The sequence below is a fragment of the Harmonia axyridis genome, chromosome 3 (genome assembly GCF_914767665.1).
Source record: "Harmonia axyridis chromosome 3, icHarAxyr1.1, whole genome shotgun sequence".
Lineage (NCBI taxonomy): Eukaryota > Metazoa > Arthropoda > Insecta > Coleoptera > Coccinellidae > Harmonia > Harmonia axyridis.
This window is the reverse complement of record NC_059503.1, coordinates 41,641,600-41,664,524: the sequence shown is the minus strand read 5'-3', so window position 1 is coordinate 41,664,524 and position 22,925 is coordinate 41,641,600. Positions and strand designations below refer to the sequence as shown.

At 32.4% G+C, this 22,925-nt stretch overlaps 1 protein-coding gene across 2 annotated transcripts in view; it reads left to right on the top strand.

Moving 5' to 3' along the window:
* Positions 1-15,646, top strand: part of LOC123676379 (43 kDa receptor-associated protein of the synapse homolog) — a 372,949-nt gene extending 357,303 nt beyond the window's left edge. For both annotated transcript variants that reach the window (XM_045612257.1, XM_045612254.1), the window contains one exon: positions 15,257-15,646. In XM_045612257.1, coding sequence (XP_045468213.1) covers positions 15,257-15,434 — 178 coding nt within the window. In that variant the 3' untranslated portion in view covers positions 15,435-15,646. The remainder of the gene's footprint in view (positions 1-15,256) is intronic.
* The last annotated feature ends 7,279 nt before the right edge of the window (positions 15,647-22,925 follow it).

The following is a 22,925-nucleotide window of genomic DNA, read 5'->3' as shown; positions in this document are numbered from 1 at the left end:
TCTCTAGAAATCACTATTTGGTATTCTAAATCTATGCAACCTATATAATTGCAAATTAAATATTGTATTATTTTATAAATTATGAAAAATAACCTACTATTAACCAAATTTTTAGATTTCAGAAGGTGTCCTTCTTTGTATTCTAAATATATACACCCTATATTATTGTTGATCATATATTGTATTTCTCAATATATAATGGAATAGAAGAATAATTATTTACTCAACTGAAAAAAGTATTGATGAACCTTGAAAATGAGGGACTTCTTATAACCTAATTTAATTTTAAAGATGTTACACCTAGATATGATATTACGATTGCTTGTGAGGCAACATAAGCCATGAGTTTTTGAAAGGTAGATCTATTCATTCTGCCTCTTTTCAGTTTATTATAGCTATACTTAATATTCCCAAAACAAAAATTTCACTGTGGGTCTTCTCATAGATCTTATCGAATGATAATGTAAATTCAATATTTTTCAAAAATGAAAATAAATATTGAATGCAGTTCCTCTATTCCAATTATTGATTCAATTGTAACTTCATTTCAGGGCAAATAAGTAAATATCCAATGGAATGATAGCCCTCGAAATATATATATTATTCATTTTGAATTGACTTACAAGAATATCAATATTTTCATCGGCAAGACATGAATTGACAAAATTTTTTTCAAAGTTGAAATTCAGAGAAAAATGTGCTGATAATTGTATATTTCAACTATTAAATAAACAAAAAAGGACCATAAAAAGGATTACAACTTAACTAACAAACAGAAACTCTTTTTGTCAATTTTTCCCATCCAATCATTAATTAAATTTGGACTTATGAATCATAAATGTCTCTATAAAGAAGAAATGTGCTACTTTGAAATCTGAATGTTGGGATTATATTATCATTCAATATTCTCTGAAATTTTACTACGAACCAATAAGCATGAGAAACCTTCTTGAAAGACTGATAATAACGCTCACATTCTGATTATTCATTTCTTCCAAATTCTTCAAAGAAAGAAATTGCCATTTCTGGGGAAATGAGATCTGAGAATTTGGTTGATATCGGTTATTTTTTATTCATTATTAAAGAATACAATATACGATTTATATTGTAACAAAATTTCAAAAAGCATGACATGCGTCTGACTGACAGTTATGATCATAGAGAAATCTTTTTCTATGGTTATGATGAAATCGTTACGGTTACTGACTGCGTTCGGCAAATCTACCCTAGGGATGGGCAAAGGTCAGAAAATTATCGATATATATTGCATCGATATTTTCTGGCACTATCGAAATATGTAAGGGTAAAATATCGATATATATCGCTGTGGTATTTTGGTTTGAGAAAATTCTGTTAATTTGAATAAAGTTTTTCTATCATAGAGGAGAATAATAAGATTCAGATGACAAGATTCAGTGGAAAACGACATATTTAATCGTTTGCTTCCATTTTTATGGAGTATTTTGTCCTCCTGAACATTCATAGGGACATTGATGTTGACGAGGACGCTGTGATTACAAGGTTTTCAAAGGGTTCAAATTTTTAAAGACCAAATTAGATTTTGTGTTGAAGTTTCTAAGTGTCTCTTTTTTTTCATATTAAACAATCTAATTTTTTTTGTTAATTTCTACCTGAATGGTTAAAACCCTGATAAGTAAAGAATGATATTATAATACAACAAATACATAAGGGTACAACTTTTTTTGCGAAATTCGAGGCTTTATTGTAAAAATCTGGTTATGCATTTATAATTCAAAGTATTGCCCATCGCTGGTCACTACTTTCTCCCATCTTTCGGACAGCGAACGAATTGAAAAAACTGGTCATCTTTTGAAGCGATCCACAAATCGATTTTCATATTTCTTCATAAGATCGGAAGTGTTGGTCAGCCAAGCCGTGTGCTATTTATCGAAACAAGTGATAGTCTGAGAGAGCAACGTCTGGAGAATACGTCGGGTGGGATACGAATTCTCATTTCAACGTTTCCAAGTATATCTTGACTACTTCCGTAACATGGGGTCGAGCATTGTCATGCTGTAAAATCAATTCATCTTCCCTCTCGTTGTATTGTGGCGGTTTGTCTTTCAATGATCGGCACAAACGCATTAATTGCGTTCGATAACGATCGCCTGTGATTCTTTCAGTCATAATACACTACGCCGAGCTGGTCCCACCAAATACTGAGCATGACCTTAGAACCGTAAATATTCGGTTTGGCCGTCGATGTGGAAGCATGGTCAGTGTATCCTCATGATTTTATGCGCTTGGAATTATCGTAATGAACCCATTTTCCGTCTCCAGTCCCAATCCGATGCAGAAACCCCTTCCGTCTTCGCCTTGCAAGCAGCTGTTCACAAGCAAATAAACGCCGTTCAAACACCTCGCGGCTTCAACTCGTACCGCACCCAATTTCCTTGTTTCTGAATCATTCCTATGACTTTCAGGCGTTTTGAAATGGCTTTCAGCGTCACTCCTATTGAACCTGCCAATTATTGTTGCGTTTGACATGAGTCTTGATCAATTATTGCCTCCAATTCTGCATCTTCAAAAACCTTCTTTCTTTCACCGCGATGCTGGTCTTCGACATCAAAATCACCATTCTTGAAGCGTTTAAACCACTCTTGGTACGTTCTTCCACCAAAATCGGTCTCACTATAGGTATTTGAAAGCATTCGATGAACCTCATCCGCAGATTTCTCCATATTTTAGTGGAAAATTAAAACCTCCCGCAAATGACGAGAATTTGGCTCGTAAGCTAACATGGTTAATCGTGAATAACTTCATGATGCAGACACAAATCGACTAACATGTCGATGGCGTTATGTTCACAAATACCTAAACTTATTGTATGACATCTACGATATTATATTTATTTCTACTACCACTTACCGTTACAGCCATCTATTGCAAAACGGCGGAAGGTTAGGCTTGATATCGGTGTAATCTGGTATTTGGTCCCATAGAAAAACTCGAAGCCCATAACGGCGAACCCCCTCAAAATTTGAGGCTGGGACCGCCCTTGATTTGTCGACATGGAAAGTTATTTGCATCAAATATTTTCATGTGAGCAAGGGCGAAACGGTATGTTCTAGGAAAAAACCATATAGAATTCCACCCTAGAATCAGCATAGTATACCGAGTGAATCGTTCAAAATCAGCTAACGATACAAGGTTTCCGAAAAATATCTTTTATTTTCTAGAGAGATACCCAGTGAAGGATCTACCGGTATAGTGACGGGGTCCAAAGGGCGGAGCCTTTTCGGCGAGCAGAGCGAGTATATATATATATATATATATATATAGATATATATATATATATATATATATATATATATATATATATATATATATATATATATATATTGAAAGTGTAACTTTCTTGGGTCTAGAGCACATTAAAATTTAAATATTTATATTTTATTCAGTGAAATCATCGACATATGAAAGTTACACTTTCAATACATCAAATATAGCACAAGAAATATTACTTTTCCTATATATATATATATATATTGTTATGGAATGGTATTATCAACTTATAAAATCAATGAGAATACATTACCAGACTCTATCCTTCGGAAACTACAGCAAATTCATCAAATAGATAATAAATTTTAACTTGATATGATCCAATAATTTTAAAGAAAAATAGAGTAACTTTATTCATTTATTCCATTCACTTGCACATTATAAAAGTAGCATAAATCCAATATTTCTAATAAAATTCAAGTTCAATTTGATAAAATCAACAAAAGATATTCAACTCAAGTATCAGGAACCATTTATAGATCATGTAAATAATGTTAAAATAGTCAAAAGACTGAATATTCAATTTTCATTCAAAATGATAAAAATAATCATTTATTTTATATTTCCTATGTTAATTTTCATGAAATAGCTTGTGATCTAGTGAATTACATCTAGATGCAATCTCAAAAATGTAATATTAGCTGAAATTCCTAATAAAATTGTAAAAAATGGATAGGGATAGGATATCGAATGATAAATCAGGGATTCCAAAGTAATTAATGTCTCAAACATACAAAAATGTATATATTTCATTAGATTATAGTATAATTTAAAAATATGTAGTAGATTTTAGGAGTTATAGATAGAAATCTTTGAATATTAGGCCAAAGAAAGTGAATATTAGAAAAAATTCCAAATTGTATATAGAATATTTGAAAATTTTGTAACTTCGAATCGACCGAATGCAACATATGTGGTACCAAAAGATGGAAAAAAAAATGAAGAAATTAACTAGATCAAGATTGAAGAAGGAAAACTTACCTCAAAAGAGAAAATTGCGAAAGCATCATATTTGGAAAATTTTTTGACATCCAAGGCAATCTTGATTTCAAGAAAAAATTGAAAACCTATATAAAGCCCAGCCGAATGACAGCTAATCAGTCAGTAAAAAACCATTGTTGAGAGCACGTCCCCTGACTCAAGAAATTTACCTGAAATAATTGATAAACGAAAGAATTTATTTACGAAAATTTGCAAGATATTAAAATTGTTAAATACGTACCTGAAAATCATTGTGAGAAGAAGTGGAAAATTATTTAATCAATTTCAAGAAGAAATTTCCTTGGATTCAAGCAAGTTGAATCAGTGGAGCAATATTAAATGGAAAATGGATTCAAAACAAAGCAACTGAATTAATACAAATTAAGGTTATAATCCATTCGAGGTTAGGAGCATAGAAGACGATACCATACCATAACATAGAACACTGATGAGGTCGATGAAGATTTAAATACGTAAATATAAGATTAGATTAATATAAATTTAGTTATTAGATAAGAATTTTTCTTATAGTTAGTGAATTTCGAAAATATTAATTAAAATTTTAAACAAAATTGAATTTGAATGAACCCTCCTGAGATATATAGTCGGCGCAAAATTATAAAAATATAGTATCAAATTTAGTTATTGGATCAAATCAATTTTAAATCAAATCAACAACAACATAATCTCAACTTGAATATATACGATCCATAACAATTGTCGCCCAACGCGTGGCTTATATTAATTCAATTACAGCATTATTATATTAATTCAATTACAGCATTATTTTAAAAAAATTTCAAATTAATACATAATTGTTGGAATCATATCATTGATTATTCAAAAAAAAAAAAAAAAAAATGGAAACAAGAAGTAAAACGAAAATTGGAGAAAAAGAGGATGAAGAAGAAAATGGCAGAGGAAATATGGAAATAGATGAAGAAAATAGAAAAGAACTGAATTTATTGGATATAATGACTGCATTAAAAAAATTAGAAGATCGTTGGAAAAATTTTGAGGAAAATATGAGTAAAAAATTGGAAGATCAGTCGAAAATATTGGATGATCAGTCGAAAATTCTGAATAGAAATTTGAAAGAAATTAAGGAAGAAAATATGAGTAAAATATTGGATAAAAATTCGAAAGAAATTAAAGAAGAAAAGAAAATTCATTTGGCAGATAAGGTAATTGAAATGGAAAAGAATCTTGGGAATATATTAATGATTTGCAAGGAAAGGTTATATACCAAAAGAAATAAAGTACAAAAAGAATCTTCAGCTGAATTAGATACAGAAAGAAAAATATTTGAAGAGAATTTGGAGATTTGTGAAACTGGAGTTCAAGATCTAACAGAATGAAATCTGAGTATTATATATAATGATATCGAAAAACAAAATGAGCAACTAGAAATCAATAAGCTTGAGATGTATAAAATTGCAAGAATTCAAAATGAGAAGTCGAATGAAAAATTGAAAATTTTAGGAGAGATCAACATGAATTTCAATGAAAAATTGATAAATCAGTATACAGCACCTTTAATAGAATTTTCAGAAAATGAAAACAAGATTGACCAAAATATATATGAGATAGGAAATCCACAAAATTTAATAGAAGACAAATATTATGAAAATAAAGAGATAATTCTGAATTATAACAGTATAAAGGATCCTCAAGCAAAACCATCAGAACGATACATTCAAGAAGTAGTGAAATATTCAAGAAAACTTGTCAATAGAGAACAAAACAAATGGAATATACAATTAAACAGAGTGGAATTTTTGTTGAATACAATGCATAATACAGTTAGAGAAGAAACAAATTTATATTCAATGAAACAAGAAAGAAATTGTTACAAAACAAGTCATATAAATAATGAAGACATCATGAAGAAGGTAAAAGTAAGATTGAAAAAGAATAGAAAAAGATACAAAAAGAAAATGGAGAGAAGGAATAGAAGGAAATATGTGAAGTTTAAAAAAAAAAAAAAAAGGAGATTTGGTTATTGTACGATTCCACAGGGTAACAGACAAGCGGAATAAGATTTGTGCGAAATTAAAAACTCCATTCGAGGGACCATATATAAGAGATAATGAGAATGGTTTGAACAGTTATGTATTAAAAGAATTAGAAACAGAAAGAATAAGAGGAATTTTTCATATTAATGATTTATATGAATTCATCCAGACAACGAATGAAAGTTAATTTAAATTTCAATCAAATTTCAAAATTTTGGAGAAATTTTAATATTTTAAATTTTATATTAAAAATAAAAATTATCAAATATTAAATTTGGGGAATTGTTATGGAATGGTATTATCAACTTATAAAATCAATGAGAATACATTACCAGACTCTATCCTTCGGAAACTACAGCAAATTCATCAAATAGATAATAAATTTTAACTTGATATGATCCAATAATTTTAAAGAAAAATAGAGTAACTTTATTCATTTATTCCATTCACTTGCACATTATAAAAGTAGCATAAATCCAATATTTCTAAAGTACTATATCAATATTCATTCGAAACATCTCAGGATCTGAAACAAAATGAAAATATCAATAAAATTCAAGTTCAATTTGATAAAATCAACAAAAGATATTCAACTCAAGTATCAGGAACCATTTATAGATCATGTAAATAATGTTAAAATAGTCAAAAGACTGAATATTCAATTTTCATTCAAAATGATCAAAATAATCATTTATTTTATATTTCCTATGTTAATTTTCATGAAATAGCTTGTGATCTAGTGAATTACATCTAGATGCAATCTCAAAAATGTAATATTAGCTGAAATTCCTAATAAAATTGTAAAAAATGGATAGGGATAGGATATCGAATGATAAATCAGGGATTCCAAAGTAATTAATGTCTCAAACATACAAAAATGTATATATTTCATTAGATTATAGTATAATTTAAAAATATGTAGTAGATTTTAGGAGTTATAGATAGAAATCTTTGAATATTAGGCCAAAGAAAGTGAATATTAGAAAAAATTCCAAATTGTATATAGAATATTTGAAAATTTTGTAACTTCGAATCGACCGAATGCAACATATGTGGTACCAAAAGATGGAAAAAAAAATGAAGAAATTAACTAGATCAAGATTGAAGAAGGAAAACTTACCTCAAAAGAGAAAATTGCGAAAGCATCATATTTGGACATTTTTTTGACATCCAAGGCAATCTTGATTTCAAGAAAAAATTGAAAATCTATATAAAGCCCAGCCGAATGACAGCTAATCAGTCAGTAAAAAACCATTGTTGAGAGCACGTCCCCTGACTCAAGAAATTTACCTGAAATAATTGATAAACGAAAGAATTTATTTACGAAAATTTGCAAGATATTAAAATTGTTAAATACGTACCTGAAAATCATTGTGAGAAGAAGTGGAAAATTATTTAATCAATTTCAAGAAGAAATTTCCTTGGATTCAAGCAAGTTGAATCAGTGGAGCAATATTAAATGGAAAATGGATTCAAAACAAAGCAACTGAATTAATACAAATTAAGGTTATAATCCATTCGAGGTTAGGAGCATAGAAGACGATACCATACCATAACATAGAACACTGATGAGGTCGATGAAGATTTAAATACGTAAATATAAGATTAGATTAATATAAATTTAGTTATTAGATAAGAATTTTTTTTATAGTTAGTGAATTTCGAAAATATTAATTAAAATTTTAAACAAAATTGAATTTGAATGAACCCTCCTGAGATATATAGTCGGCGCAAAATTATAGAAATATAGTATCAAATTTAGTTATTGGATCAAATCAATTTTAAATCAAATCAACAACAACATAATCTCAGCTTGAATATAAGATCCATAACAATATATATATATATATAAATATATATATATATATATATATATCTCAGAGGATCTCGCCTTGGTGCTAGCACCCGGCGAATCTAATTGAACCCACGAGAGTGTGAAAAAAAAAAAAAAAAAAAAAAAAAAAAAAAAAAAAAAAAAAAAAAAAATATATATATATATATATATACAGAGTGAGTCTTTGACTTGTACATATATTTCAACCGAAGATTCCTGAGGTCAATAGAAACCCTTTTTTCATTTACCATTTTTTCCGATTCGGCCCGGTTGAAAAGATACAGGCTGTTGAAAATCGATAAAAAAATGTCATTTTCCGTTATATCTCGGAAATGGTTGTATAGAAAAAAATGAATTTCGGGATATAGTTTTTCATGTATGTGATGAATCTTCTCCGTACACAAAATTTTATCCACATCTCCCCGTTTCTTCATTATGAACACTTCATCCCATAAAAATACCAGAAATTCAAAGAACCGAACTCTTAAAAGTAACTAGGACGTTCATTGAAGGATATTTAGCTAATTTGAAAAATAAAAGTATTCTCCATATTTTCTCGTATATTGAGCCGTTTTCGAGTAATATGTGTTTAAAAAAAAAAAAAAATCTGTGAAATTCAAAAAATTGGGTACTTTGGCTAATTGCAACTCTGATAGAAAAAACTCACAGAAATGAATATTTGCTACGTTGTCAGGTCAAAAATCATGGATTGAAACACTGAATTTGCATTGACAAGTGAGGGAACCAGCCGACTTAGTTTGAAAATAAAGTGATTTGAATAAGCTCAATCATTGAGAAAATTCAATTCCATGATCACGCAATCTTTGAACAATCCTTACGAAAGTTCTCTCATTTGGCTGTTTCCTATTTGGAAACAGCCTTCCATAAGCTTCTTTAGCTATTCTCGCTATTTATCCATTTGTGAAATAGCATTCCAACATATCTACCATCTCCTGGTTGGAATACATTCTGCTAATTTCCACTTAACACACTTAAAGAACTTCACAAACAAACACTTTACACTAAACAAACACCTTACACTAAACAAACTTAACAAGTTAAACGCACTTAGGTAACACTTAACAAACTAAATACACTTAATACTTATCACTTACATTAAACAAAGCAACAGAAATCATGATACCATAAATTCGAATTTCAATTGTTTTCGGATCATTCTATGCGCATGACCGATCAACATAGAAGAATCTCGAATAATTTTTTAAACAAACCATCAAATTTATGAATTAATAAATTTATTTTATTATGAATTTCATTAAATGTAATAATTAGTATCATCCGAAATGTTAAATCGAATTTTGTATAATAAAATAAGTCATAATATGCTAGATTACCGTATGTTATGAACGATTTGAACTATTGCGCATGGCCTCAGAGTTTATTACTCTATGCGCATGGCCAAACTGAGAATTTGAGAAATCTCGAAGAATTGTGGTTATGTTTGGCAAACAAATAGGATAATTCGATATTTGATTCGAAAATATTTTATGTTTCAATAAGAAACAACACAGTTCGGCGTAAGTAAGTTACTAAGTTATATAATATAAATAATATATTGAATAATTATTGTATTTTTTCAGATCTCCTAATAATTCATCGAATCATTCAGAAAAACACCATAATGAATTTAATTGGACGACGATTTTCCTATGTGATTTATTTCGTGAAGATGATTGCCCACTAGATACAGAGAAGTTTCAGATGACCTGTATTTAAAGAGAATCTTGAACCCCTTCAAATTAAATCCAACCGGAAAAAGTTTGCTGTTCATGATTTCATAAGGATAATTTTTCCATATAATGAATGGAAAAGTAAATTGATTAATTGAAATAACCAAAAATCTACAATACAATGGTTCTGTTGATAAATTCAACTACTTGAATAAGTGAAGCACTAGTTCTGTAATGAATACTTATTCAAACTCATTGATGTACTGAAAAATAATTTAAAAGTCACTGATTTCACCATTAACCCAGATCCTATCCTATTATCTAGTACATGTACTGATCCAATCCATATGTTTCAGAATCAATAGCTATTGATATTTTAAGGCATATACATAGTTTGTAGTTACTGTCCTTGGTTTATAGATATTATAATAATATAATGAATACATCTGAGATCAAGAATCATTGAGAATTAACTCGAATAATGGCAGGCCTAATTTAATAATTATTGGCTAAATATTGAATGTTTTTTATTTCGCACAATACATCTGCTGAATGAATCTACGTAAGAAGTTTAAGAGTAAAAAATGTTAAACCTGGTTATTTATAAATTAAATGAAAATAAAGACAATTTATTATTATGGTAGTTTGTACTTCAATTCTTGTTTTTTGATATGCATTTTTTGTTTCAGTAATGAAAAATGTTTATTTCAAATTGTTTTGAATGTTGTATACCTACTGTGGGGCACTGGATTTATAGTAAAAGAGTGAATTTGGCAATAATACATGATTTCAAATCACTGTTAATCTTTCGATAAGTTTATCAAAAGCTTAAGTTTATTGAGTTCTTTTGAAAAAAAGGTATACCTTACAAGAATTCAAAATTTATTTTACATGTAGTTGATATGTGAAAACAAAAAAAAAAGATTACATATTTGTTGGGAAGTTTCATAATATTTTCAGTTTATCTGTTCGATAACAAACAAGTAAATTTACTTGTACGTTGTACTTCCTTTTTTCTAGCCGAATACCATTTTACCATCTTCAGGAAAATAAAATTTTCGAAGATGTTGATTATAACATTGATAATATTAAGGAAAGACTAATTGCTTCTTTATTATCGAAAGTACTCGAGAGCATTTTTTGGAGTTACCTATTGGGTATCAAATTTTCAGACAGAATATTGGCATTAGTGAACACTAAGAAGAAAAGGATTTCAAATATTTTCATGATAACAAATTACTGAGCTTTGGCACAGCCCTATAATATGAAGATATTTCATTAAAGTTAATATTCTATTTTGAATAATTCTGATCGAAACTCATTTTCAAGTGAATTTTCACAAACTAGGCTCCTTATAAAATAACACCAATCAAGATATGAAATCCCATTAAAAACTGCTGCTGCCAAACATTACTATAATCTTCTTCCAGTCTTCTGAACTTTCATCGATACATAACAATACATCCTAAAATTTCATTTTTACGTGATTGAATACTTCTATCCATTTGCTATTCGATAATTTCATCCTAGAACATTTGATTGACATACTTTTAAGAAGGCCAAAATTGTTTCAACGTGAAAATAAATAAAAAACTTCAGTGAGTTGAAAGAAGCAGAATATTCAATAGTGGATATTCATATTGAATACCACCATTTCATTTTTAATACAAAAATCAAGATCAATAATGGAATATTGAAGATTCATGAAACTTATAAGCTTCTAGGATGAAAAAGGAAAAAAATTCATTTCCTTCTGGAAATTATTTATTCCTTCTCATACTACTGTTATTTTTAACAAGATAAAATCGGAATTTTTCCATCACAAAATTACCTCTGTGTGATACAGAGGTGATTGCATCTTCCACATAAATCCATTCATGAAACTGCCTTTTATTTTCGAGCTAAGTTATTGTGTAGGTACTTAGATAAAGTATTCTGGGTTCATTCAATCCAAAATGCACTTCTTGCTACCCTAAAAATTTAAAACTTTTCTCACTGATTCCATGATAATAAGAATTCAAATTGAACACTGGTTTGAATACCACTTTTTTGCTGACCTCTAGATAACAAAATATACTCAATTAGCCCAAATTTCTAGTAATGTACAAAACTTCAACCGTTTGTTGGGTTTCTTGAATTTTATTGACAAAACATAACATAACCTTTAAACATAACATTACAGATGCGAGATGATTAGTATTCATAGGTACATAGATTTAGCTTATTATTCTGTAGGTTTTTTGTCATTATACAGTTTTGTGACTGTAAACTTGGCAACGTGGAAAGTCCACAGATGATTATCATTTATGTTTATTTACCTTTATGAAAATTAAAGGTTATATGAATTGTTAACTCTTGTACTAAAAGAGGTGAAAAAGCGGAAATAAATGATTGGATATGAATATCAGATTTAATATGGGTGGTTGCAAGCTGAATTTTTTATTATTATCGAATATAAAATAGAAATCAAGAGAAAAATAATCAACATATTTATCTCCCACGAAATTGCTATAACTCATTTATTATATTGAAAATAATACTTCGGTCACCAAAGGAATTGGAAAAAGTGAGTTTATGCTTGTTTTGCTAATATAGTAACCCATTTCCAAAGTTCAAATGGTATAATTTTATGCTTGGAAAAACTTCAGTGGGCTGATTTCCAGGTTCGGCATAGCTCATTATGAAAACTTAAAATGGCCATATCTTTTCAACCGAGCCGAATCGGAAAAAATGGTAAATGAAAAAAGTGTTTCTTTTGACCTCAAGAATCTACGGTTAAAATATATGTACAAGTCAAAGACTCACCCTGTATATACAGGGTGTTTCAAGTTCGACGGCCTTTTAGACGTTTCTGGAGAACGGGGCCGATTTGAAATCTGAAAATTCGGAATATGACATTGTTCATGATGCCCTATTCAGCTAAAATATTCTCGAAGTTCCGGCACTTCCACCAGCCCATAAAGCACACCAAACAGTCAGTTTTTCTGGATAGCTTCACTCCAAATGCGGCAGTTCTGTTTGTTGACGTAGTCATTCAACCAGAAGTGCGCTTCATCGCTAAACAAAATGAAATGGACGAAGTGCGCGATAGGTATTCCGCACAGAACCATTTTTTTCGAAATAAAATTGCACTATTTGCAAGTGTTGTTCAGGCGTGAGACTATTTATGATGAATTGCCAAACCAAACTGAGAATAAATCACTTGTTAGCTGTTAAATCGGTCGGTTAAAGTTATATACCTCGAAAAAAATCACCCGTTATAAATCTAAAGAAATAGTACTTTTTCGAGTACTTTCGACAAAGATGGTAACGCACTTATAGGACGAAAATCGGCCAAACTTTCAGGATTTGTGACCTTGGGTAGAGGGTTAACAAAAGAGTACTTCCAAGCTTCCGGATAGTATCCAGATTCAATGCAAGAATTCATTATATGTGTTATTTATTTATTTATTTATATCCCAACAGACCACAAAGGTCTCATTACAAGGATAAGGTTATGTAGGGGTGTGTGACAATTGAAGCATCTTTGCAGATATTCCATCAACCCCCAATGCATTCTAACCAAGATTCAGAACTATAGATCTAATCTCATTCACTGATGCAAGTCTAAATGAAAAACTTGAATCCTGGTCGGACACATTCGAGCTATAATAGTCAGATGTGTCTGGGCAGGCATTTGGAGGACTAAAAACCGACTGAAAATAAATATTGAATGCCTGTTGGTCTCCAAATCACTCGGGCAAAGGCATATTCGAACGATTGAATGCATTTAGACACCTAAAGGACTTCCAAAAAAACTTAGAACCACGAGACCGGGCCTGAGACAAGAAACCGGATTTTTCCCGTCGCACAGCCGAAGTTACAACATTTCTCAGGCAAGTATAGTAGCTGTTATCAGCTAAGTGCCTTGTGCGTTTATACTTCGATAGTGCATTATCCCTCAACCACATAATACTTTTAATAGTTGGAGTTATCCATTGGGTGAAGGTCTTGGTGATTCTAGACTTAACATAAGGGGGGTGCACATCGAAAATATCGATCAGGTATCTGCTGAAAAAAGAAATTTTCAGATCAATATCATTGACATGAAAAATATCATCAAATGATTTGTTGGAAAGATGGAAAATAAAATCCTGAAGGGAAAAAGTGCGGAAGTGGAGCAAATTAAATCGAGTAAAGTCTGTGAAGTGGCGGTTATGCGTGTCGATCCTTGGATCAGCTGTTTCAAGTCATAAGATTCTATACATTCAATAAAATTATTCTCACCCAGCAGATTCTCATTTATATCACCCGCGAGAAATGTATGTTCATGACTCGAGGATACCGTGCACAAAAAATCTTCAAAATAGCGAATGAAATTAGATTTGTTACATAATGATGTTCGATAAACAGATCCCAACAAAAAAGTCTCCCTGCCCATGTTTAGATCGTATCCGGTATCCAGTCCTGTTCCGAGGCTTTGGATCAGGCGTTTAAACAATACTTCTTCTACGAGAATAGGTTGTCGGCCTATTGTTCAACCCTCCTCCTTTATCCGGGCTTTGAACCGGCAGTGGCAATCGACAGGCTTCTCAATCCACCCATCGACTACCCCAGGCGGAGTTCCAAATAACAACAACCTGCGTCAAAAGAAGGTCGAAAAAATTTCAAAAAATAGGGACCTCGAATTTCAGATGAAGCGTCAGTGGGGAATGATATCAACGAAAACTATTCCAATTATCATCTCAACAACTGGAATAGTGCCCAAAAATCTCAAGAGGAATATCAAGTTCCTCTCAGCGGGGAGTGAGAACGACGGCGAGGAGAAATCCTAAGCGTATAGGCAAAAGTCGGGAATAATAATAATAATTTATTGATCCTTCAGGTCACTTAACAATAGGATATAAGTCAAAAATAAGTCAAGGAAATATTACAATTTAATTTACTATTCTATTATTCACAACATGTAGGTACTATTCTATTGAGTGATCAACGAATCAGAGAGAAATTCTCTAACCGAATAGAAACACTTTTGCAGCAATAACTCCTTAATTACATTTTTGAATGATTGTTTATAGAACGATTTCAAATGGGATGCCAAATAATTGAACAATCTGATGCCCTAATAAAGTGGAGAATGTTCGAAACTGTGAGTCCGATGTTTCGGAACCAAAAGCACCTGTGAATTGGATGTTCTTTGATTGTGCGAACTAGCTAGTTTTTTCAATTAGTCTCATTATACTTAGCGCATGAGAGACATTTGAATATGTATAAACATTGGAGTGACAGTAATCTATTGGCAACAAATATAGGCCGACAGGATGCGCGATAGTTGGTGACACTCATTTCCATAATTCAAGAAAAGTAGAGAATAATAAAAATTTGAATTAATTTTTGAAAAAAAATTATTCAGTTATATTTAATTACATAATTCTATTATATTTCAGATGTGCCTATGAATTATTCAGAAGAGGAAAGAAGAAAAAACAGTCTTGTCCGGAATGTGATAGGACTAGCTCCAGATTATATCTCAACAGTGTAGATCCTACTTACAACCATAGTCCAATACCATTATCTGTATGCTCCTCTGACTGCCCTTCTCAACAGGCCACAAGCTCAGTTTAACAATGCTTCAAAAAAAAAAAAGAATGGAACATATTAATGCTATAAAAAATAATTTTTAAATATACTAAATAAATAGAAGTATTTCATCTCCTTCATCTATTCTTTCGGGAATTATCATTGCACCTAAGTCTCAATATTTCACAAAAACTATTAAAATTTGAACTACCTGGAAACACATTTTCTGATTCTATAAGTAAAATATAAACATATCAGTTGTGTTTGCTTCCTTCCACCAATCCATAATATAGAAAAACAAAACCCTTTTTACAATTTGTCGTACCTCATCAATACCTATATCTAGATCTGTATCTTTATCCAGAGCCGTATCTAGGGCGTGGCAAAGGTAGCGTTTACCATGGGCTGCAGGGGCGCCGAAAAATACCAAAGAACAAAATATTGGAGCACCAGGCGAAATAATTCGAAAGATCCCCAACTAGGTTTGCGTTTTCATGTATACATACGCCTCGCAACGATCGAGGCCGAGAAATCTGGAAATATTTCTAGCCTTCTCTAGAATTTGCGTACTAGGCCTAAAATAAATTAACAAAACTTAAATCAATTCTTTGATACAATTTTATAACGATTATAGGTATATGAAATGTGTATTTCAATGTGTTCAATAAAAATAAGTGAATACATGCACGATAGTAGCGAAAACAATAGGTGGTGATTCCTTGTCAAAAAATAGAGGGGTCATTCATATAAACTTCTTTTTGAGCCCCTTCCCGCTTTGCTACAGTAGTTTTTCATTTTTTTCTTGAAAACCAAAAAATTCACAAAAATGAAATTAAGCTGAAAATTGATACCACCAATGATTTCAGCCTAAGACAACTAATATGAGGAAATTATAGAAAACAGAAAAGAATTTAAGAGTTCAATCGAAGCTTCGGAAGTTAGACTCATATTAGAAATTCACTCATTAAAGAACTGATCAGTTGGAAAAAGAAAACTTCAGTCTTGAAAAAAAATCGAATACGTAGATCGGAGAAAAAGAAGGAACAATATAATCACTTTTGGATTAGAAACACCAGTTAAAGAAGATACACCAAAGCTAATAAGTAGTGAGCTGTATCGTCTATTAAAGGTGGAGTTGGTTTAGAATATCAAGAAGAGAGCTATACTTTCTAAAGCCAAACAATTGAAGCGGACGCCAATAAGTATAGCGAACGATTTGACCGAAATTCAACGTGACGAGTTCAAGATACTGAGATCAAATCTTCGTCAAGCAAGGAGTGATACTTCTCGATAATCATTCATACGAGGAAATCGTCTCATAATTGGCAATAAGGAATATAGTGTGGAAGACCTGATGAACATACATAAAAAAGAGAACCCTCACAGCGCGCCCTCAACACCTTCCATTTCTGAAAAGCCAAGGAATACTGGGGAAACCGAAGAAAGTGGAGAAAACATCCAAGCAGTTTGGGAAACCACGGAGGTGTTTGCGGAAGGAAGTAGTTCAGTAGTTGAAGCTGCAGGTCCGAAATATTTCAATTCTGGGGAATCGCCAAAACTCCCAAAACCTCAAAAGCCACCTAAGAAAAAATCACCGAACAGACAGGATTCCAAGTTGGGAATGAAACTCAGAACTGGATTGACGAGAAATTAATAGTATGTAGTTGATTTGTTTTCTATTTATTTGTTGATTTTGTTCATTCATTCATGAGATCATGGATTCATTTATCAGGGAGTATCGGGAGGATAATTATGAGGTAAAGATAGTGGAGGATATCAGCACATTCAAACACAATAGTATGCACGGAGAATATAAAATATTTCATATGGATGTTAGAAGCATCGCTAAAAATTTCGACGAATTATTCATCCTTTTCATCATTTCTTTAAAATTTGACATGATTGTTTTTCCAGAAACCTTTCAAATACAAAATTTAGAAATTTTCAACATTAGTGGATACCAAACTATACATTAACATAGTGAAGGATCATTGAATAAAAACGATGGCGTCTTAGTCTACTTGAATAGAAATACCAGTATAAAACACACGTGTTAAGGTCGATTCATATTATCAGACACGTATCGCTTCAGACACCAAGCGAATCGTTTACGACAAATATCATTTGATACGTTCTATATGAAGTAATTCACATTGTCCGTCACCGATCGTGTCATTCGCCATCCGTTCCGTTCAGTATTCTTCGAGAGAATATTTTGTCTGATGTCGTATGGGCGGAGTCTGCATGAACGTGTCGGTACATGCCTGAACGGATAATGTGAATTAGCAGACAGTTGCGCTTAGTTCTGGAAAACGTAATTTTCGTTGGTAATGGTTTCCGAAAAATTAATATAATTAGTGTGTGAGCAGGAAATTCTATATAATATAAATTCTAAACCACAGATTTTGTCATGATACTAATGAAAAGAACAAATTTGAAGGACAATTGTCAACAAATTGACACTAAATCTTCCAACTGAAAGAAGAGGTAACCGTGGTCCCAAATGTATGAAGAAAACGATGTCAGCACTATGACCAACATCTTTATTGAAACTTTGAAACAACATATATATTTAATAACACACAATCAGTTAAACTAAAAAAAATGAAGTAATTCGTAAAAAATGGATCACTCCTTCTCTATTAATAAAAAAAATGAACTCTATATAGGGTCAAAAAATCATCCAAATTATAAAATATTGAAATCACAATATACTAAATATAGAGATGAAGTTAAAATATTGATAAAAAATTCAAGGAAAAAATACGTCAAAAAAATTGTCGATACTAGGCAATGTAATTCAAGGGCTGTATGAGAATGCATGAAAGATATATGTGGTAATTCCAAACATTCGAAATTAGAAATGAAACATATAAATCATGAAGGAATTCACATTCAGGATGAAAAGGAAATGGCCAATGTATTCAATAAGCATTACAACAGCATAGGAAAAATTACGCTGATAAAATTAAATGTCCATAAAATCTTGTGGACTTCTTTATAATCATAAAGAAGTTCATGATGTAACCCAATGTAATTCCTTCTATTTGATTCCTGTTGAGCCTGCAGAATTGGAAAACACCATAGCAGGACTGGAAAATCTGAAGTTCATGACTCTCTCAGACCTGATACTTTGAAAGAGGTCAAGCATAAAATATGAATACTTCGAAAACGGATGCTTTCCTGATAATTAAAAACTGAGAATTATCAAACCACTTTTCAAGAGCGGGGACCGTTCACAGATTCCGAACTACAGGCCTATCTCTCTATTATCGAGTTTAGCAAAGATTTTTGAAAAATCCATACAGATACGCATGATGAATTATCTGAAGAAATATGGGTTAATCGACAAAAAACAATATGGATTCGTTGAAGGAAATTCCACGAAGATGCTATAAGAGAATTAAAGAGGAAATTGTACGACTGTCCCGATAAAAAAATTCCTTCTCTGTGTATATTTGTTGATTTATGTAAGGCATTTGATACTGTGTGCCATGTTATTTTGCTAAAGAAGTTGAAAACATACGGATTCAGAGGGCCCATATATAAGTTACTCAAGAGCTATATGTCGAATAGACATCAAGTTGTAAAAATCGGCAAGTCCAGGAGCTCAGAGGAGATCATCACGTATGGTGTACCACAAGGTACTGTACTAGGGCCTATACTATTTCTTATTTACATAACTGGTCTACTTAAAAGGAAAGAATGTGAGGAAGCTATTTGTTTCGCCGATAATGCTGTTGTTCAGTTTAGAGGAAGTACTTGAGAGGAATTAAAAGAGAACACAGAAACTGAATTTTTTGAAATGAATAAATGGTTCAAAAGTAATAAGCTCACCTTGAATATCGATAAGACAAAACATATGGTTTTCAGCTCTCATACTATCGATCTACAAATTGGGAAAAACTTGAAATTGACAGCGAAACATCTATACCGGAATCAAAGACTATGAAATATTTGGGAATTACAGTAGACCAACAGTTAAAATGGGATAAACACATAAAAAATCTGGTGAATAAAATAAGAAGTCTTCATTTTCAAATTCAAATACTTGCGTAAATATCTGAACAATATGAAATATTTAAATAATATTCTACCTAGCCTTAGTGCAGTCACAAATCAGCTATGGCATAGTGGGATGGGGTGGTACTTATCGAAACCATATAAAACCTCTAGAAGTTATTCAGAAATGGGTCTTAAAAATAATTTATAAAAAACCTACGTTTTCTCTTTGTTACGAACTGACCCAGTTTCATCCTGATCTGCGACCGATGATACCGTTTCTTCCAGCTGAGCCAGTTTCATTGCGAGTTGCAAATCCAAAATCTCTTGTTGTCTCTTCAAAACTTCTTTCTTTTTTATGTCTCCGTCTATTTTCATTTCTTCGCGTCTTCTAGATAACAAAGAACTTCTTCTCGAGCCTACCTTCTTCCTTTCATCTTCTTCTTCTTCTCCATCGTAAGTTAGGACTAATCCTGTGTTTTCATCAATGGTTTTCTAGCTGCTGCAGGAATGACGAAGACCAGCTTTCATACCACCTTGTAGGTGGTCTTCCTGGTGGTCGGAATGTATTTGGTTTTTCCTCCTTTGCGATTTTTGCCAAGCGGTCATCCGACATTCTGTCCACATGGTCTCTCCATGCTCTTCGCCGTTTTCTTGCCCATCTCACCACATCCTGGATGTCACATATATCTCGAATTTCTTCGTTTCTTTTGCGGTCAAGTAATGTGTATCCCGCTATAGATCTCAGCGCTCGCATCTCAGTTGTTCTTAGAAGACGCTTAGTTACGGTGTTCTCTGCTCTGGTCTCTATCGCGTATGTCATCACCGGTCTCACACAGGTCTTGTATATTCTGACTTTCTTCCTTTCATGTCTAGATTAACCTTGTCCGGAACAGTTCGTTTGTTTCAATGATCATAAGGTCAAAGACGATCTCGACATTTTACATGATCTTGTTAAAGAACATCAGAAAATCGAAACACTTAGTTGGGAAAGTCGATATCCAAAGAGAATCGACTTGCTCAACTAATTTTGGACACAACAATGAAAAAAATCGGAGATAAATATGAGACAGGACAACTCTGGAAAGATGATGGTTTGCCCTGAGGAGACTCCTGGCCACCGAGAAAAGGATGGATAGAGGCAAATAGTTGCTGAAAAGTATGTAAGAAAAATATAAGATATGAAAAATAAGGTATATTTCCAAACTTTCCCCAGAAGAGATCAATATTTCCTCTACAAAAATTTGGTACCTTCCCCATTTTGGAGTTGTTAATCCAAATTAACTCACAAAATTGAGAGTCGTTTTTGATGCATCAGCAAAATGTGATCAGGTAAGCCTAAATGACTGCTTATTGACAGGGCCCGATCTTAATGACTCATTGCAAACAATTCTTCTCAAATTTAGGATAAAAAGATTTGCATTCACAGCTGATATCAAAGAAATGTTTTTACAGGTAAAAATGAGAAAGGAAGATCGAATGTCTCAACGCATTCTATACAGGGAAATGGGAACCACTTTGTCCACTTTGTGAGTGATGGTACATATTCTTGACACCACCGCTTCCAAAACAAATCGGCAATTTTTTGAGCGGCCTTCCATTTTGTCATGAGATTTAGATTTTTTTCTTCTATTACGGCAGAAGGCATTGCGGCATATGATGGTCCTATCAGGAAATGATTCGGAGTCAATGGCTCAGGGTCATTTGGGTCAGTAGACACGTGAGTCAGTAGTCTGGAACTCAGAATATTTTCTATTTCGGCGAATGCTGTTCCTAGGACATATTCTTGGGAATATCTTTCTTTCAACAGTTCTTTCAAATTCTTCTTCAGAATTTGAATTAATCGTTCCCACGTACTTCCCATGTGCGGAGCTGAAGGAGGATTGAAAGTCCATTTGGTTTTTCTCATGGTACAAAATTTCTCAATCTCCTCTCGATCAAATTTTTCGAAATTTTCTGCCAACTCCCTTACGGCACCTTCGAAATTGAGTCCGTTATCGCTGAACATTTCTTCCGGGAAACCTCTTCGGCAACCAAATTGTCTATATACATGGATAAATCCATTGGTGCTCAAATCGTATGCTATTTCCAGGTGAACCATATAGGTAAATATAACCCTGTACCTCTTTTCATGAGTTCTTTTAACGGTTACTCCAATGGGCCCAAAATAAGTGTGTAATTTATTGGATGGGACCAGTTTATCTTTTGATTTGAGTGTCCACTTCTCTTCGGGATACGAATCTTATTGAATTTTCTTCAGTAGGTTAATTTCTGATTTTTCCAGTTCCAAGGGATCTAGTTCACCAGTTCTTCTATTTTGTCTGCAATTTTCAATGAATCTAAAGACTCATGCCATCGATCGTGATAGTTTCTGCCATTTGTCGAAGTATTCTAGATTTGGGGTTTCAGTGTCAGATTCGATTTGAAAGCAAACAAAATCTTTCCGAATTTCGATTTCTTCTTCATTGAGAATCATAGAAGGTTCCTCTCGTGGCCATTTTTCGGGAGATTGCCTCAAAAAGTCAGTACCATAAATCCATCGGCTAGAATTTGAAAAGTCAGTTTGTCCATAGCTTTTTGCTATGTTATGTGAAATCCAAAGATAATGTAGCCGATGAAGCAACGGTTACATCATCTTTGGATTTCACATATCTCCATTCAAAGACGTTGGTTAGTTCTTGGATTTCACCAAGACGTTGTACCACAAACATTTTGAATCGCCTCGCTTCAGAACGGATCCAAGAGAGGACAGTCTTTGAATTGGTCCAATAAAATGTACTATCTATGTGGAGTTCCAAAGATTTTTATCAAATTAGCTCCTAGTCGTGCCCCAATCAATGCAGTTTGTATTTCTAGGCCTGGTATCGATAAAGGTTTCAAAGCTGATACTCGAATTTTCGCATTCGAAAACCACACTTTGATGTTTCATTCTGTTGCCATCGTATATACGCTATACAGGCGTATGCATTTTCGGATGCATCTGTGAAAATATGCAGCTGAAGATTACATGATTGTCTATCCATCGGACAATATTGCCGAGGAAGTTTGAATTGATGAATTCTTTTCAAATCACCAATCCATTTCGTCCATTTCATATAATATGATAATATAATAACTTTATTTACCCAACAGGAAAGTTCCCAGTAACAGGGTAACAAATTACATCAACTCAAAGAAAATACATGTGGATTACCTAAAAAACTGGATGAAATGGCAAGTACTCCAAAAAAATGATAGATATAAAGAAGGAAAAAAATAAACAACTACAATAGACTAATATTCACTTTGTTAGCAAAATCACAAAGCTGATACACTGGTGCTCGTTGGAGAATGTTGGTCCGAGGCGTGGGTAGACTAAATGTTGGAGAACCTCTGGCTGCCATCCTCGGGACGTGAAAGTTAACCCGAGAGAGTAGAAATGGGCAGTAGATCCTTCCACTCAAAAGTTTTTGGGCGAATCTCGCGCACTGCTGAACCTACCGCTCAAATTAAGGTTGAAAGCCTCAGTTCCTCCATTATGGCCGAAAGATCAAC